Below are 19,339 nucleotides of genomic sequence, written 5' to 3'. Positions count from 1 at the left end.
ATCACTGCCCAGAGTGTGGTGGTCAGGATCATTTTCACAGAGTGGATTAGAGAGAAGGTCATTGTTAATTCCTCCGCCGAGAGAGGGAGGCAGACTGCAGACCAGCTGGAAATCTTTTCAGGGGCTGAGAGGCTGCGACTGGCCTGGATATATGGTTGGATAAATGCCAACATGAAATCAGAACTAAGGGCTCAGTGGCTTTAAACTGTAACTGAAACTGAATAACATCCGGATGTACCCCAAGTGTTTGTTTTTGAATTGTTTACTTACAGTACTTGGCAAAAGTATATCAAAAGATGCATTTACACTAATCAGGCATAACATTTAGACCGCTGACTGGTGACATGAATAACACTGATTATCTTTTCATCACGGCACCTGTTAGTGGGCGGGATATAAAAGAGAGTGAGTGAACATTTTGTCCTCAAAGTTGATGTTAAAAGTAGGAAAAATGGGCAGTGTGATGATTTTTTTTTTTAACCACAGCGGCTTTTATGGGCAGTGGAGAGAGACAGGAAATGGGGGAAAGATGCAGGGGAAGGCACGCGGGCAGGTTGGTGATGGGCCGGGACTCAAGCCCGCGCCACCCACACCGCAACGCGGCATATGTATGTGGTCGCCGGCTTCACCACTAAGCCTCCCAGGCGCCCGGCAGTGTGAGGATTTGAGCGAGTTTGACAGGGACCAAAGTGCGATGGCTACACGACTGTTGCAGAGCATCTCCACGACTGCAGCTCTTCTGGGGTGATCCTGGTCTGCAGTGGTCCGGATCTATCAAAAATGGTCCAAGGAAGGAACAAATTGCTGAAAAAGTTAATGCTGGTTCTGACAGAAAGGTGCCAGAAACTCTTGGGTCCTGCTGTCCAAGTGGATGTTTCTTGGACTCTGATCCATGGAGACCCCACCTCACAACTTACAGGACTTAAAGGATGTGCTGCTAACATCTTGGTACAGAGACCACAGCACACCTTCAGGGGTCTGCTGGAGTCCTTGCCTTGATGGGTGAGGGCTGTCTGGGCAGCAAAAGGGGGAGCTACATAATATTAGGTGGTCATAATGTTATACCTGATCAGTGTGTGTTCCTGCAGTGTTTTGTGAGACAAAGAAGGCAGTATCTATAAGGAGCGTAACATCACTGCAGTTTCAGTGACCACACTGTTACCTACTTATTTGGTGCAAACTGTAATCCTCAAACAGCAATCTGCTCTCCACATACAGCACACCATTTTACCTTTGACCTCAGTAAATAAATACTTAGAAGTCCACATTTTATTAAAAGCTCTGCATTCTGGAACAGTATTTCTTTTTTAATGTGAGCTGATATCAGGACTAACAAACTCACGTCTCTAATAAACATCTGTTCCAAAGGCATTTACAGTTAAGCTGCATTCACTTAATATTACACTACAGTTTGCATACCGGCCAGACAGATCCACAGATGACGCCATATCCTTCCTCCTCCACAAGACCCTTTCACACATAGACACTGGTAAGGGGAACTATGTGAGAGTGCTGTTTGTAGATTACAGCTCAGCATTCAACACCATAGTTCCCTCCAGGCTGGTCTCTAAGCTGCTGGACCTGGGCCTGGGCCCATCCCTGTGCAGGTGGGTTCACAGCTTCCTGACCAGCAGACCACAGGTGGTACGAGTGGGTCACCTCACCTCATCCTCCCTCACCCTCAACACTGGATCCCCCCAAGGCTGTGTGCTCAGCCCTCTGCTGTACTCACTGTACACCCATGACTGCGAGGCCACGTCAGAGTCCAACGTCATCATCAAGTTTGCTGACGACACTGCTGTTGTGGGACTAATCTCTCACAATGAGGAGACAGCCTACAGGAGAGAGGTCTCCCGCCTGGAGAACTGGTGCCAGGAGAACCACCTCCTGCTCAACGTCAGCAAAACAAAGGAACTGATCGTGGACTTCAGCAGGAAGCAGCAGAGGGACTACCATCCACTTGTCATCAGTGGTGCTGAGGTGGAAAGAGTGGACACTTTCAAATACCTGGGAGTGACCATCTCACAGGACCTGTCCTGGACTCATCACATAAACATCACTGTGAAGAAGGCCAGACAGCGTCTCTACCTCCTCAGGCGGCTGAGACACTTCAAGCTCCCACTCAAGGTGCTCAGGAACTTTTACACCTGCACCATCGAGAGCATCATGCGTGGGAGCATCACCACCTGGATGGGAAACTGCACCAAGCAGGACTTCATGGCCCTAAAAAGGGTGGTTCGTTCAGCTGAACGGACCATCAGAACCACCCTCCCCAACCTGCAGGACATTTACACCAAGCAGTGCAGGCTGAGGGCCATGAAGATCCTAAAACAGCCCAGCCACCCCGGACACTCTCTCTTCTCCCTGCTCCCATCAGGCCGGCGTTACCCACAAGCCATCCGTCTGCTCAACTCTGAGCCCTAACTGGACCATTATTGCACAATGTAAATATTATAATTTATAAAAGTGTGTATAGTGTATAGTATATAGAGTATAGTGTATAGTGTGAATTACTTTTTTTTAATTTTTATTCTTCTTATTTATATGTGTGTGTATATATGGTTGCAGGTACAAAATACATTTCACTGTGCATTGTACTGTGTATAACTGTGCATGTGACAAATAAACACTATCTTATTAATAATTGACTGACCGTGGAGCCTGATTGGCATTTACCATAGAATATCAGAATTGGCAGATCCACCACTGGCCCCCTGTGCTTTTCACAGATGAGAGCAGGTTCACCCTGATCACGTGACAGACCTGAAAGGGTCTGGAGACGCCGTGGAGAACATTATGCTGCCTGTAACATCGTTCAGCATGACCGGCTTGGGGGTGGGTCAGTGATGGTCTGGGGAGGCATACCCATGGAGGGACACACTGCCATCAGGTATCAGGATAAAATCTTTGGACCCATTGTCAGACCCTACGCTGGTGCAGTAGGTCCTGGGTTCCTCCTAGTGCACAGCAGTGCCCGGCCTCATGTGGCGAGAGTATGCAGGCAGTTCCTGGAGGATGAAGGACTTGATACCTCTGACTGGCCTCCATGCTTGCCAACAGAACCCCTCTGGGACATTATGCTTTGGTCCGTCCACCACTACGTTGCATTTCAGACTGTCCAGGAATTCAGTGATGCCCTGGTCCAGATCTGGGGGGAGATCCCCAGGACACCATTTGTCATCTCATTAGGAGCCCCGACATTGTCATACAACCTACTGAGAACCATTTTGAGTTCCTGCAATGAAATTTTGGTTCCAGCCTGCTGCATCATTTTTTTCACTTTGATTTTCGGGGCATCTTTGAATTCAGCCTCCGGAGGTTGACAAATTTCATTTTCATCAAATGATGATCCATATCAGTATAGATATCCAACATGATTTTTTTCACTATTGAGTTCCGACGTGTTTTCAAAGTGTCCCTTTAATTCTTCTTTGCAGTGGATTTTACTTCCATGGAGCCAGACCTCCTTGCATTGGACATTAACTGCTTGGTTCCACTCAGTTTCAGTCCAGTCCCTGTACATGACCATTTCCAGAGGAGTACAGTACCAGTCACATACAGTACCAGTACCAAACGTTTGGCACTGGTACTGTATGTGATAAATGGAAGACAGTTAATCAAGATTTCCATTTCAGTTTTTGTTTTACTGACCCATGCCGTCTGAACACATTTTGGTTCAGTCCATGTAGAGAGCATATCTGCCATCTACATATCCTTGGCTGCACTGAAACCCCCCCCAAAACTGCCTGTTTCCATGAGAGGCTAACGTCATAGCTATGCAGTGAGTTCTCCCTTTGGAAGCTGGTTATCCTGGTATTCCAGTTTATTTTTGATGTTCATCAGTTGGAGCAGTTATAATAATATAAAGTTTAGTTAGTTCTCTTGAAAGGAAAGGAGATTGGAGATACTTTGGTCATGGTCAATCTTTTCATGTCCTTGCACTAAAAGTGAGGAAATTCAAACATGACTTCAGTTTTAATAAAAACACAGAAATCATGTTACTCTTTGCAACCACTGAATCCCAACAATTTGATTAATTTCACTAATTTGATGGCAAATGTGGTACATACACTGATGCTTCTCACCTGATAACACAGTGAATATGGCGGCAAAGGCATTGAGCTTGAGACCGTCGATGACATTGCCAAAGTGACACACTTCTATGGACATGAGGATGCCTCCGGTGGCCAGCAGGAGGATGTACAGGCACTCTGCAACTATGCACAGCCACAGCACGCCTGTGAAGACAATTTGTTATAGAAAAGGAACGGCAACGAGGAAGACAAATATTCATATTGTGGGAATGGTGTTGCACATGGTTGAGTGAACAATGGAAGTGCGGTACAATGCTGAGAGAGAAGAGAGACTGGGGTGGCGGAGAGAATATGGGTAAGCAAGAATGAAGGGGGGAGGCAGCGACGTGAAAAGGCAGAGGAAGCGGGGAGGAGTGAGTCGGGAATGGTGCACCAGTGACCCCATCCCCCATATCATTAACCTTCACAGTCAGGGAGACGATATAGAGTATGATCTACCGAGAGACGCAGGGTCTGTATAAGCTTGAGTCTGTATACGTGTTAGGACAAAATATCAGCGGATTTAAAAACCTGTCAGTGTGAGCTGTAGTATAATTGCATATATCACCCAAGGGCAGGCAGTTATTGCGTGGTTAATTAATCATAAGGTGTGTAATAAAAGTAATATGCCTGTTACCCAGACAGAATTACATCCTTCAGCTAGAAAGTCTTTTTTTTTGTGCTGCTCTAAATTGACTTCAGTAAAAGATTTCTTCCATTTCGAGTGGGCAGGTGGAAAAGATAAGGAAATATTATTAGAGGAGATTTACGCCTTTAAAACGCTGCAATTAAATCCCTTTCATAGAAACTTTTCTTTGCTTTGATATATCCTAATATTTTAATCATAATGGTTTGCAAAGAGATGGATGCGCTAAACTTAATGTAAAGCTTAAAGGATAACAGAACAGAGTCTCACATTCACGTTGTTTCAGTGGCTGAAGATCTCTTTAAATCTGAGTTATCCTTTTTTTGGTTGTTTGATGAGAGGCTCATATGGAGTTGCCTGGTTACAGATCTATAATTTGCTGCCCACATCTTGGATTTACATAGGTGCACACAGTTAATTATTTTTTTTGCATAGTTACAAAAAGACCCGAGCCTATCAGAAGTGTGTGTAGGAGGGATTAAAGGATAAAGATGATATTTTTTAATTCAATATTTTTTTTTATGAAAACAAATCGTGTGGAACGGCTGAAAACAAAGCGCCACCCCGTCACTCGGTACCATCTGAGGGAGTTAACCCCCAGTCTTCCAAGACAAATGTAATTTCATTTATTTTTATTTTAAGAGAACAGTAATTTTCTAAAATCGACACTGTAGTTTTTAACAAGTGTTACTTAAACGGGAGGAAATGGGACATTTTGGAGGATCTAATTTCACTGGAGGAAGGATCTGTGAGGTCGGTTTTAGTACGACTGAGTTCAAATAATCTGTGTGAGTTTTCTGGAAATAAAGGAGCAGGTCAATCAGGCTTTGGGTTCACGTCCTTCCTTCTTTTTCCTGCTGTGTGTGTGTGTGTGTGTGTTCTGTTCCTGGTGTAGTACGTATCTTCCTTCTCATGTGATAGTTTTTGACTCCCGGCAAATATCATAAATTGAACTTTTAATATAACATGATGACCAAAAAAAAACAGGAAAAATACTGAATATCATACATAATATATTAACTAAACACTAGCTATACTTAAAATATAGGAGTTGACATTTTGGGAAACATTACTGACCCTCTGGATGTGACCCACAGGAGGATCCATTAATGGCCCTGCTGGTGCCAGGAAATGTAGCACAGATTTTTTCCTCTCCTGTTTGGTTTAGTTTCGGACATAAATGCATAAACAGTAAACACAGTTTGCTTTCTTTGCAACAGCCTGCAGAGGAAAACTCTGCTTACAAGTGCAATTGTATCTAAGGCCATGAGAAAATAACCCTACTTCCCATGTGAATTATGACCTCAGTATTTAATTTCCTAATGAGCTTAATCACGAGTTTCATGTTTTGCAGGTCTCGTTTGGGGTCAGAAGATAACACACGTGGGTTTGCTTTAAGGCGTGGCTACCTTCTGATTGACACGTTGCTGCCTCGTGGGGGACATGGGTGGATTGTGTCCTTGGGTTCTCACTCACATCCACTCCTTGCTTTTCATATTTGGTTGGAAAAAAAAAAATGTGTAATGTGTGACATCATGATGGCTCGCTCCAGTTCCCACCCAGCACCCACAGTGGTCAGTCACAGAGGCGGGGCTTAAACGTGTTTTCTAAATGAGTCCCTCCACCTGACCATCGGGGAGAACGCATGTTTAATGCAGTGACCCAGAGACCGAGGCCATCTTGTGTGTGTCTGTGTGCTAAACACCGAGCAGGGCGGAGGGCGCTAATTAACTGGGAGAAAACTGTGTAGATCTGATTGATTTTCTATTTTGGTTTCTTATTACCCAGCAGCACATGCGATCAGTGCGGCCACAGCTCCAGTGTCACCAATAGCCATTGATTTTTTTTTTCATCCAATATAAGATAATTACATGAGGGGGAAAAACATCTGGGGATGGAGCTTCATGTTGACTCCCTTTCAAATAATTTTTAAGCTACCTGTTGTTACTGTAGTAGAGGCAGAAGGAGCCATTAACAGGATTTTGGGAGGAGGTTAGGATGTATGGATGAGTGGACAAAACACTGAGCAGTAATAATCTGAGTCATTTATTATTTCTTAAACCAAACCAACTTATTTTTGTGTCTAAACCTAACCCATGTTGTTTTTACATGTCTGTGGATCATATTCAGTGATGAATGACTTTGGCCAATATTTCATCACCCCGGCAAAAACGCTCACTTCAGATTAAGCTGCTTATTTAGAGTGACAAGAAAACAGCTCCGAAGACGAGAGAAACCAGGTTGTTTTCAGCCTCGAGACGACAAAACTAAAAAATAAGAAGTCCTTCGCTTATATACACAACTTCCCACCACTGAGACTTATTTGCAGCAACATTTTATACACACAGACTCTTACCTCTTTCATTTGACGGTGCAACATAAAGGAAGTTTCTGCATTTTTCACCTGTAAAAGAACATAAATTAAACATTTAATTGGCGCTCAGTGACAGGAGTGTACATGCTGATAATGAGTCTGAGACTTCATTTGGTTTTCCTCCATATTTTCTGAAGATAAAGCTGTGATGTAGAATTTAAAAAAAAATCAGTATTTGTTACAGTCTGTGAAGGGATTTCCTTTCTGTGATTGTGCAGTAACAAGCCCCCCCCCCGCAGGGTGCCACAATCTCCTCCAATGAGGCATGTAGCTGTGTGCTGGCCAGAGATTCCACTGCCAACACACTCAATGCTTTTACAGTGGTCTGCACACAGACACATTTTCTGGCCTCATATTGCTGCCCTCAGCTGGCTTTTCTGGAACAGTCAGCCAATCAGCTTTCAGTACCATTGAAGCAGGTGCGGTTCACCGTTAACTTTGCTTTTTCCACGTTTTGTGGCGCCATAAAAACACAAATCCAAAAATTATTCAGACTCCACATAACTTATATTTAGTTAGCTCTTTTCAGGTTCCCAAATGTTCTATTGTTTTCTTGATATTTTATATTATGATGTTAAATTATGATAAAATTATTTTTTTATTCATGTTTACAGTTTGAATGTGTTGCCTTGTCCTGGCATTACATCCTCAACTTGAGTTTCCACAAATCTTACTGTGAACTTCATTATCTGATATTCTTTGGATGGGCACAAAAACCTGTTTATTAACACTGATGGTCAGATTATAAGTTTTGTGTGTGACATTTTCGTATATTAATCTCCAGATTCAGTCCTTGTTGATGCGGGACTTAGTTTTATTGTTACTGGACCGGCGCGTCTCTCTCGGTGACGCACCTCCTCAGCGCGCCGCGCCGCGCCGCGCTCCGACCCCACCGGCAGTCCGGCGTTACTCCGGTATAAACCCAAACTTACCGGTCATGTTGATGTTCTGCTCGCAGGAGAACCAGATGCCGGTGTGAAACTTCCTCAGCACGTACTTATCCTCTCCGGTCTCCCAGATGTACTGCACCAGCCGCGTGTCGTTGATGTTGGTGCTGTTGAACCTGATGCAGAACGACTGCTTGGTGGTGACCGGTCCGGTGCAGAACGGCTTCACCACTTTCCGCGTCCCTTCGCACCAGTAGCTGGTGGTGAGAGCCGACACGGCCAGAAACAAGGCGAGAAAGTTCAAGGTGAGAGCCAGCGACGCTCTCCGTCGCCGGTCTATCCCCATAGCGGCAGAGGGAAGAAGTAAAGACGCCTGACTTAATCCCTCGCCCTGTATGACACCGGATTCTGGTCACTTCTCCTCAAATCCTCATAATCCCGTTATTCCCATTAATATCCGCGGCTAATTATTGCGGTACATCTGGCTCCTTCAGCGCGTCTCTCGCATCTGCTCCTCCTGAGCAGCGGACTCTCACATTTTGTAGGCACCCTACACACCCACACACACACACACACACCCACCTGACCCCCCCCCCCCCCCCCCCCCCCCCCCCCCCACACACACACACACACACACGGACGCAGTTCTTTCAGTCTCACGACACTAAGGAGCTCAGAACTCATTGAGCCCTTTAAAGAATTATCAAATGTCGTAAAAATGACCCTTTTTTAAACACTTGTTGTCAGAGGCTGCAGTTGATCATCATCATGTTTGCGATAACCAGCACAACAGGATTTGACTGCTGCAGTCAGAAAAATACAGTCACATTCATTTAGTGTTTTTACAGCAGAGCCTGTTCAGAGAATACTTTTATGTTATTACTTTATTTCATCAAGTCACTTTTGTGTTGGTTTGTGGCTTTTTTTAACCATTAGCTGGGTGGGTGGGTGAGGGGTGGGGGGTGCGGTCACAGCTGTATTTGAACAGAAGAGTTTGAATGGAAGACAAATGAGCAAAAATAGCACAATCTGACAGTCGTGCTTGCTTTCCTTGTTGGAGTCAAGGGTCACTTTTTAAACTCAATGAACATGTCATTTTCTTTATTTCACTTAATTCTTCTAGACTGATAATGAAGCCAAACCAAATATCTAAAGATCATGTGTAAACAAAGACAAAACAAATCATATAATAACTAGGGGTGGGACTCGAAAAAAAAAAATAATTGAATTAATTAGGAGCTTTGTAATTAATCAATCGAAATTAATCGCATTTTAATCACATTTCAATATTTAACATGATAAATATTAATTTAAGTCTGGTTGATGAATGAATCAATATACATAAGCTTAAACTTCAAAATGTTATTTTCCCACCAGTCTGCTACACAGACCAACGAAGGGTGGAAGTGCTCCTGTGATAAACAAACTCCTGAAATTAAAGTTATGCATCATAACTGGATAGTTTTATTCAACATTAATGTCTCACTTGTTATAATGGAAATTAATCATTCTCTCAGCTGTATTCCTTGATGTTGAAATGTGTTATGCTTGTTTTAACAGCTTATTTTGAATAAAATAATTCAAATTAAACCACAAAAAGGAGAAAAAGTTCGTTCTCCGTTTAACCAGCTGCTTTTACACAGCTGTGCTTCACTCACGGTTTTCTAGGCGACATGAGCTACGCAGAGGTGACGGCAGGTGATGCTGATATGAAGGCTAGACGCTCACTTCCGGCCTTTGCGGTCTTTGTGGGCTGCGATGGACGTGGGCCGTCGATATAATCTGTATGCCTGGAACTCGTGCACGGAGAAACGTTCCACGGTGCAAAGTGCGATTAAAATGCGTTAAAAATTTTAATTCGTTATTTTCCCCATAATTAATTAATCGAAATTAACGCGTTAAAGTCCCAGCCCTAATAATAACTGATTAGTATAGTATTCACCTGTTTTTTATGTTAACCAATAAAAAAATAACCTGCATATCTTGGTATCCCTGCATGCTACTGAAGATGTTCTGACACGCCTGTCCTGTTGGGAAACCCACTGAATCTCTAAATTTGATACTTCTGGTGTCATGACAACTGTGTCCTGACAATAACCATCATATTTAAAAATAAAAGCTCCACATCGTCTCAGAAATGCACACATGAGAATTTAAAATAAATGTAATCGTTCTTATTGTCTGCTTTTGTGCAGTTATGGTCTCATGCCTGCAGAGAAAGTACAATATACTGACTTAAAGAAATGAATTTGACAGAGAGTATTATTGTTACTGCATTTTTGTCAAACTTTCTATCAAGATCATGATAATATTGTGAGTTTCATGATAATAGTGAAGTTTAAATCTGATACTGACCGCCCTCAGTGCAGAACTACATTCAAGAAATGAGCTGCAATCATTTCTTATTTTTTCGCGTCACTGTGTCAGATTTTTTTGTGTGATAAAACGATTTTGATTCAGTGGAGTTAATCTGTTGTAAAGATCAGTCCTGTTGAATTATTTCTGCCCTGGTAACGAACCCACGAGGTCCACCTGAATAAAACATTTTCTCTTGGTTCTCCTCCTCACGCTGACTGAAGAACGACCAGATTTTCAGCCTCAAGAACACTTTAAGGCTGAACGGGCATCTAACACTGCAACATGTCCCTCTCTTCTATTTTATATAATATGAAATGAATTTGTGATTACAGCATGTTTCTAACAGCATTACGTTTATTTCATTTAACCAATTCATACATGTTTACCCTTAGCCTTCTGTTTGTGCTGCTCTAACATGTTACTTAAGAAAACACGTGCGCATATAAAATAAAGAAATTAAGAAAGAAAAATTTTTAAAAGCATTTAGACAAGAAAACTGAGAAAAACACAATTAACTGAGAGCACGGCCAAATGCAGAAATGCACCCTAAACAGAGAAACTGCAAATATATAAAACAGCTAATAACAGGCCCAAATGTGTGAGGCAGACACAGTCTGATAAATCAGATTGATGTGCAGTTGTAACAAGTAACTTACAAGACAGACATATGTCCAAAACCATGTGTGTGATGGGGGTACACAGGGGTTAATCAGGAGAGAGGGAGGAAGAAGGTGAGCAGAAGGGTGGAGCAGGTTTGGTGATGCAGCAGGCAGGAACATGGGCTAAAGTGTCTGGGCTGAAAAGGCAGGAGAGTTCGTTCAGAAAAAGTGAAACATATCAAAGCGTGAGAGAAAACAACAAACTGTAGAAATGAGCATTAAATCCAGGAAACACGACCAAATCCTGCTGCAGGATATTTTATCCCAATAGTTTAACTCAAACTCGGAGTTTTCGTGTCCCAGTGCTGCATGAAAACCTGTTGAACCATAAGTTAGTCATGCCAATGAATAAAGCTGTGCAGTTACAGTGGCAATGTTAAGGGGATTTGCATGCATTTCAGTTGGAGATGCAGAAAATGCTTCAATCTGCATTGATTTGTTCCCAAATCCATTTTACACTGCTGGTAATGAAGCTAATGGAACACAGGTTAGAAAACTAATTAGCCAGTTGAAAATGATCACATAATATTCAACCAATAAAACTGACCTCACTTTGATGAGAGTGTATGACATCAAACCTGTGTGAGGTGTAGAAGAGAAGATTGTGATTTACCATTAGTTCCTCTATAAAAGGAAATAAACAGCAGTGGTTCTACAGTCAGTCGGGGCATTGGGCACAGGGCGCCCCCGAACTAGCATCCATCACCATTATGTTATAAATAATCTGACATCAATAAAAAAAATTGTGCACTCGATGGCTGTAGTTTTAAGTTTTTCAGCCCTCAGCCCTGACACAATAGTGCCTGTGTTTCCAGCTAGAACACGCGCATCTCTCTCCTCCCTCCATTGTTACGTTTGTGTGTCTGTGTGCTGTTATTGTCCTCATGCTGAAAACGGGACTTAATTGTCACATCTGTCAGACATCAGTCCCTGAGACGCAAGAAGAAAGCATAAATACATCTTTGTACTGAGGAAAATGACAAAAATAGTAACGCACAGTGACTTGGATAAGTTACTGTAAGTTACTGTAGATTAGAGTAATGTGTAACTGACATCACTGCTGGTGACAAGCTGCATCTCTGAGAATAAATAATAGCTATAATCAAATAATGAAGTTAACGATATTGTTCTCACTTTGTGGGATGTATGCATGGATCCTGTAGGTAGTCCTGATTCTGAGGAAAGACTCCTACAAGCAGCTGGAAGCAAAAAATACTACTAGCCTTCTCCTCAGAGGACACAACCAAATAATGACACATTTATGTTCTTAAAAATACAATAAGAACATGTTTTTCCATAACGTAGCAGATTTTAGGATACTGAGGAAAATTCAAAGAGCTCGTCTAACGTGATGAAAGGAGATGATACTGTATATCTAAATAAATGAATAAACCTCAGGTAAACCCCAGACAGTGGAGAAGCTTCAAAATCTATAAAATTCCTGCTTGAATATGTGGTTTATTTTTCTGGAGCCATAACATCTGAAAGCTTTACCGCAGGTCCCTCCACGAAAGGAGAGAGTATAACTAACTGCTGACAGCAAAAAGTTTATCACCCCACAAACAGACAGATAGCACCTCCATGTAATTGCTACTAGGGGAATTGCTCTGCCTGTATCAGGTCAGGGTGGGCAAGACGGCTTTCAATCAGTGATAGAAACACACAGGGAGTGGATGAGGGTGGTTAAAAGGCCGGCGTGGGTGTGAAAATACCCAGACTGTCTCAAGTCACTTAATATGTGGAACAGGGTTTTATCTCTGTGCAAATATTATGTTCAAATGACTGTGTATTCTTGCTTTTCTGAGAAGATTCAGCATGCTGGGATGTCCATCTGTAATTTCCTCTGCCTACACGCTGCAGATATGAAAAATAGTGAGCAAAATGGTGCCTGTTTGTCATAGGAGGCTGTCAAAGAGCTGCAAATGTTTGTCCCGTGAGATTACTACTCATCATTCTTTCTTATTTGCCCTCCCCCCATTTTCTGACCTATACCACTGCATCGTTACACACACTAAACTGGTGCAGTAGCTTTATGCTGCTGTAGCCTCAGAGGAGACACAATATAGTCTGGCAATACTTTAGTTTTAGCCCTCTTTACATTTTTCTTCCAACACTTGAGCTAAAATCATTATAATTAATATCAGTAATGTATGCACTGCCTCTGCTGCCACACCCAACATAACCTCACTCTGTGTGTGAGTGTGTGTGTGTGTGTGTGTATGTGTGTGTGTGTCCTTTCCAAGGGGAATTACATATAATCAATAGTGGGTTGCTGTATCTACAGTTCATGGATATGACACACACACACACAGTGTTTAATCCCCGGTCTGTTATCCTGATTCAAGGCTCTCCGTCACCGTCAGGTTGATGTATATTGACGTGTAACGTATGAGAAGGAAGGAGGACTCACTCCAGCTGGAATATCCGACTGAGGGTGCCTGCACTGCTGCTTGACTCATTTTCTGCCCTAAAGCCAGAGAAGAAAAACTCCAAGGGCAAGCAGCAAGGCACATTCTCACGATATGGGATGACCTTGTGCGGGCCCAGATAAAAGATGTCAGGTGTCTCGTGTGCCAGCAGCGCCATTCCTGAATATGTGACAGCAAGCAGCAGAGGCAGGGAAATAAATACTGGAGAGATTTCATCTGCCTTGGTTCACATAGTCACCTTGGGTGAGAAGAAGGGTGATGCTACTGGCTGAGGTCAAATTCAGAGAAAGGTACTGTATGTACTGTATACTGAAGAATACCAAAGAGATTCGAGGCACAACAGATTTGCTCTGGAATCAAAGTTACACAAGGCTTGTTAACTTGTTAATATTAGAGTGCACTTAGCACTTAGCACACAGCAGAAATTAAAGAAAACTGTGCAATTTCAGTCAAAGCAGAAATTTCCCATACTTGGCAGCCTTTTAAATGTCAAGTCGGTTTAATGACCACTTCAGTCTGGTCTGGGGCAGAAAGGGTTAAGTTGGAGAAATTTTGTTTGGGAATATAGTTTAACTATGGCTCCATTCTGGTGAGCAACACCACACACTAACAAAATGACAAATTCTCAAGAAAGAAATCAGACCAACCTGCAGCTTCAAAGGTTGAAAAGTTAAAACAAACCCCCCCCCAAAAAACAAGCAGTTCAAATGGCCCCTTAAGGCTCACTCAGGCTCACTCCAAGAGTGAGTCAGTCTCAAATGCAGTGTAAAACATGGATGTAGCTCCCAGGGTAAAAAAAATGAAACCAATGTGGAAGAGCTATAAAGCTGTATTCTATCTGAAAGCCACCAGAAGGCAGTAGCTGTGGTTGCAAAAAGATTTCCAGTCCTATAGAAGTCTATGAGGAAATGCCTCTCTGATGTGACCCCCGTAAACACTTTCCTAATGAGTTTAAGGACTCCAAAATGAGTTTATGGGTGTAAACACCCACTAAGTGTCACGGTGGGGGCCTGTGTGTGGAGGGAGAGGACCCAAATGCAGGACAGACGCAGACGTAAACTAAGACTGGTTTATTTGCAGGAACTTGAACAATACAAAACACAAAAACTTGAAATCTCCACCAGGGCAAAAACAAACCAGAAGCCTGGGAGAAAGCAAAAACAAAACACACAGCTAAGAGGGGACACTGGGGAACAACAACGCAACAAAGAACAGAGGAAAACTAAGGGCTTAAATACACACAAGGGAATTAGGGCAAGTGAAAACAACAGGGGATGACAGGTGAACCAAATGAACCTAATGACAAAGGGGAAGTAAAACTAAACACAAAGCAGAGGGAACACGAGACTGTCAAAATAAAACAGGAAGTGACACAAGGGAACAGAGACACAAACCTGACACTGAACACTGGGAAATCAGAATCAGAATCAGGTTTATTTTTAAGTATGTTTACACACACAAGGAATTTGGTTCCGGTTGATGGTGTCTCTCTGGTACTATACAGTGTCCTATAAAAAAACACAAGGAACTAGAAAATCAAACGTAACCAAATCCCACAACAAAAGAAAAACCCCAGAACAGATAAATTAAAGCCAAACCAAAACCCACAGGGTCCAACGGACCCCTGACCATGACAGTAAGTCGATTTTACCAGCCTTTGTCATACTATCTTTCAACTTGGAGGATTATCCGTGGGATCTCATTGGCTAACAACTTCACTCTGGCAAGTTGTTAGCCAATGAACAAGCAATTTAACAGTCAGACTCAGCCCTGGTTTTTTTTTTTTTTGTTGTTGTTGTTTGTTGCTGTCTTGATTTTGTAAAAAAAAACAATGAAAACATTAATCTCAAGGCTTCAAAATGGGACTTCAGAAAAGAGTGGATGACATCACAGTAGCTACGTCCATCTTTTAAACTGTCTGGTCCTTCAAAACGTGGGTTGGTCCAACAACAAACTTTTCTCAACTTCAAGGCTTGGGGGCATAAAAATGAAGCAGAACTACCACAAACATGTAAAACAGTTTCGGTACCTAAAGCTAATTTCTTAATTTATGACAGGAATACATTTTTACACAAGTCACATATTTAAATTAAGATTATTATTAAGATGTGGCTCCATATTTACATATTTGCTTGGCAAGTGAATGGCCAGAGACACAAATTCACAAACTCTGCCAAATCAAGCATGTGATGGGCATGTGACATTTAAATCATATTAACATTTACAGGAAAGTTATGTATGATTACAGGACTGACTGCTTTGAGTGACAGCTGGGTGCTGTTTGGTCTTGTTTAGCTGCACTAAAAGACACTTAAACACTTTTCTGTAAGCCTTTTTTGGCATTTCACATTTAATATCACCGTGAATCAGCACTACAGCTTGGCAACCAAGCTAGCTAGTCAGTGCTAGCAATGATGCTTCAACCCCCCCCTTGTCCAAATATGGTCACATCCAGCTAAAAAAAGTCATATCAAACTTGAGGTCTATAAAAAATAGTCCATGAACCAGTGGGTGTCTCAGTGAATTCATTCAGCCTGATATGTGTGGTCTGTGGTCCAGGCCCAGGGAATTAAAAAAAACATAGGCAACTGTTACCCTCTGTTACCCTGCACATGATCGCCTTCTAGACAATCCCATACTTTCTGCTTGCGTGAACATTGTAATATTAAGAAGAGCGCCACCTAGAGGGATTCAATCGTAGTCAAATTTGAGTTTTGCCAATTTGTATGCACACAAGGTCTTACTGACTACTATGAGGACTGAGTATACGTGAGGGGTGTGTGCCTGTATGTACTTTACATGCGTGGCCTCTGTTGGTGGCAAGAGAGTAATTATGTAGAGGGATGAATTGGCTGTGAGCATCTGTCACAGTCTGTCTGTTAGTTACAGCTCAGAATCATTCATCACAGACACGAATCAACAAAGACAGAGCGAGATTGAGAGACTGTGGGGGGTGGGGGGGTGGGTTCGAAGAAGAGAAGTAGGAAGCATGGAAAGGAAGTGACTCACCTGCCTCCATCGTTAAATTCCTCCACTTGCGTGGAAGCACATTTCACTGCCTGTGGAGGCCTGTCAGCTTTTTCTAATCAAAGACATCAAACACAACAGACGTCTTTATATTTATAGTGGAAATCTGTTCGGCACATCACTCCCCAGCATGCAGAGAATAATGAGTTTAAAATCCAATCTACTAAATGGACATAAAGTTGTTTTATTTATTTATTTATTTTACAGGCATATAAACTGTGCATCTTTATATGAGTCTGTTAGCTAATTGAAGAAAAATGTGTCCAGAACACTGCAATAGCCTGACTATCAGGCATTATTGCTTGTCCTGTTACTATCTTCATTAAGTAAATGTAGTTCCCTCAATTATGACACTGGTCAGGTCTGAGCACTGTAGTAAAAGTGGTCTTTAAAATTGTAATTGACCATCAATAAAATGTAGCAGTTTTCTTATGCTCATTTCTATTATTTCTTTGTTGTTTTGTATCCCCACTGAATAGGCTTTACCTGCAGATCCCATTTCAGGGGCTCCATCTAATGTATTTTAGTATTTAATAGTTAAAACATTTTAGTAGTTTTAGATTTTAAAGATTTTAGTAATGGGTGATTTGGTCAGTACTTTCAACAAGAATGAGTATTAGATTTTCTTAATGTCAGAAAACAGAATCATGAAGCATCTCTGTGCAGGATTTTATGACTCCTACAGGTAGAATAAACTGCTGCTCTAAATATGAAATGTAAAACTGCTAGGTGCTGTGTAGCTGTTCTGAGTTATTAAACTTAATTAAAAGAAATAACCAGTTCCAAAAGTGAAACAAACTGATAACATTTGTGCTAAAAAAGACTAGACAACACATGAAACTAATTGCTAATCCCTGGAATATGTCAGGGTATAATTGACAGGATAACAAATACTTTATTTATGCAACGCAAGTGGGAGCTATGGAAGAGTCGAAAACCACCATCCATACTGACCAAAAAGCACCTGGTAGTTCATTAATAGAAGACTGTTATCACCAAAGCTGGAGATCCAGAGGCTACAGCACAGTGGGAACCATAGTCATGAGCGACAGGTCCTGGATGAAGAAGAGGTACAATAAGATGTCACAGCTCTGGGCACTAGGCTGAAGAGATACACCAGAGAAGCAGGGGCCCAGAGAATAAATCACATGTTCTCCAAAGAGCCATCCAGGGTGCACTCTTGAAGACCAGCCTTAGACAAATACCTCCAGAAGGTAAGACAGGTGCTGAGAAGCCAGCTCACTGGCAGGAATAAGATCCAAGCCATCAATACATACTCCCTACTGGTCATCAGATACCCAGCTGGACCGAGCCCCTGCACGGGATGCACCACCGACAGAGGAAGTGGCTGACATCAAGAAATCCCACCAGTGGCTAGAAAAGGCCTAAAGGACAGCATAGAGGCTCTGATCATGGCAGCACAAGAACAGGCCCTAAGCACCAGATACACTTAAACAGGAGTCAACCACAGCTGACAGACTGTGCAAAGGTGCCGTGGAGACTATCCAACACATAGTAACAGGATGTAAGATGCACACTGGGACTCTGCACACTAAGGCTACGTTCACACTGCAGCCTGAAGTGACACAAATCCGATTTTTTTCGCCCTCATGCGACCTGTATCCGATCTTTTTATGCCAGTCTGAACAACACAGATCAGATTCATCCCGGACATTCTCACCATCAAACTGCACACCCTGGGCCTCCCCCCTCTCACATGTTCCTGGATCAAGGACTTCTTAACCAACCGGCCCCAGACTGTGAGACTTGGCCCCCATCTCTCCTCCACCCGCACACTGAGCACTGGCTCCCCACAGGGCTGTGTGCTGAGCCCCCTCCTGTACTGCCTCTACACCCATGACTGCAGTCCGGCCCACAATAACAACCTCATCGTCAAATTTGCTGACGACACCACAGTGGTCGGACTCATCTCGAAGGGAGATGAGACAGCTTACAGAGAGGAGGTCCTGAAGTTGACAGCCTGGTGTTCAGAGAACAACCTGGTACTGAACACCATGAAAACCAAAGAGATCATCATCGACTTCAGGAAGCACAGGACTGACCCAGCTCCCCTCTACATCAACGGCGAGCATGTGGAGAGGGTCCACACCTTCAGGTTTCTTGGTGTCCTCATCTCTGCTGATCTCTCTTGGTCAGATAACATCACAGCTGTTATCAAGAAGGCTCAGCAGCGACTTCACTTCCTGAGGGTCCTCAGGAAGAACAACTTGGACTCAAACCTGCTGCTGACCTTCTACCGCTCATCCATTGAGAGCCTGCTGACGTACTGTATCACAGTATGGTACGGCAGCTGCACTGAGGCAGACAGGGTCAGGCTTCAGAGGGTAGTCAAGACAGCACAAAGAATCGTTGGCTGCCCTCTCCCCTCCCTGATGGACATCTACACCTCCCGCTGCATCAGCAGAGCCAGGAACATCATCAAGGACAGCTCACACCCTGGCTTTGACCTGTTTGACCTGCTGCCCTCTGGCAGGCGCTACAGGTGCATCAAAGCCAGAACAAACAGACTCAAGAACAGATTCTTCGCCAGAGCAATCACCACCCTGAACTCTCACACTCACCCACTGTAACTGTGCAATATTATATTATTCATACTGAACAATATCTGACATTCCTATATTGTGTAATATCCAGTATTCATTCACTAGTGCAATATTTATTCACCAAGTGCAATATTCATCATCTTCATTATTATATGTATACACATATTTACTTTTCTTACAATGTACAGATGCACCAATGTATGTATATATTTTTATACATTCTATTTTTTGTATATTTTACACATTGTTTATTTCTGTATATCTCTTGATTATATTGATCATACTAGATTATAATATTTTTATAATATTTTTATTTTAGAGA

General features: G+C 42.6%; 1 protein-coding gene across 1 annotated transcript in view; it reads right to left on the bottom strand.

Moving 5' to 3' along the window:
* The window catches only part of gsg1l2b (gsg1-like 2b), a 30,210-nt gene extending 21,751 nt beyond the window's left edge, over window positions 1-8,459 (bottom strand). Inside the window, exons 1-3 of the mRNA XM_030755120.1 lie at window positions 8,026-8,459; window positions 7,076-7,123; window positions 4,086-4,238 (exon numbers count right to left, since the gene is read on the bottom strand). Of these exons, the coding sequence (XP_030610980.1) occupies window positions 4,086-4,238; window positions 7,076-7,123; window positions 8,026-8,326 (502 nt within the window). The 5' untranslated portion in view covers window positions 8,327-8,459. The remainder of the gene's footprint in view (window positions 1-4,085; window positions 4,239-7,075; window positions 7,124-8,025) is intronic.
* Between the last annotated feature and the right edge of the window lie 10,880 nt (window positions 8,460-19,339).

This window comes from Archocentrus centrarchus, chromosome 19 (genome assembly GCF_007364275.1).
Source record: "Archocentrus centrarchus isolate MPI-CPG fArcCen1 chromosome 19, fArcCen1, whole genome shotgun sequence".
Taxonomy (NCBI): domain Eukaryota; kingdom Metazoa; phylum Chordata; class Actinopteri; order Cichliformes; family Cichlidae; genus Archocentrus; species Archocentrus centrarchus.
The sequence above is the reverse complement of the archived record's forward strand: the minus strand, read 5'-3'. Positions and strand labels throughout refer to the sequence as shown.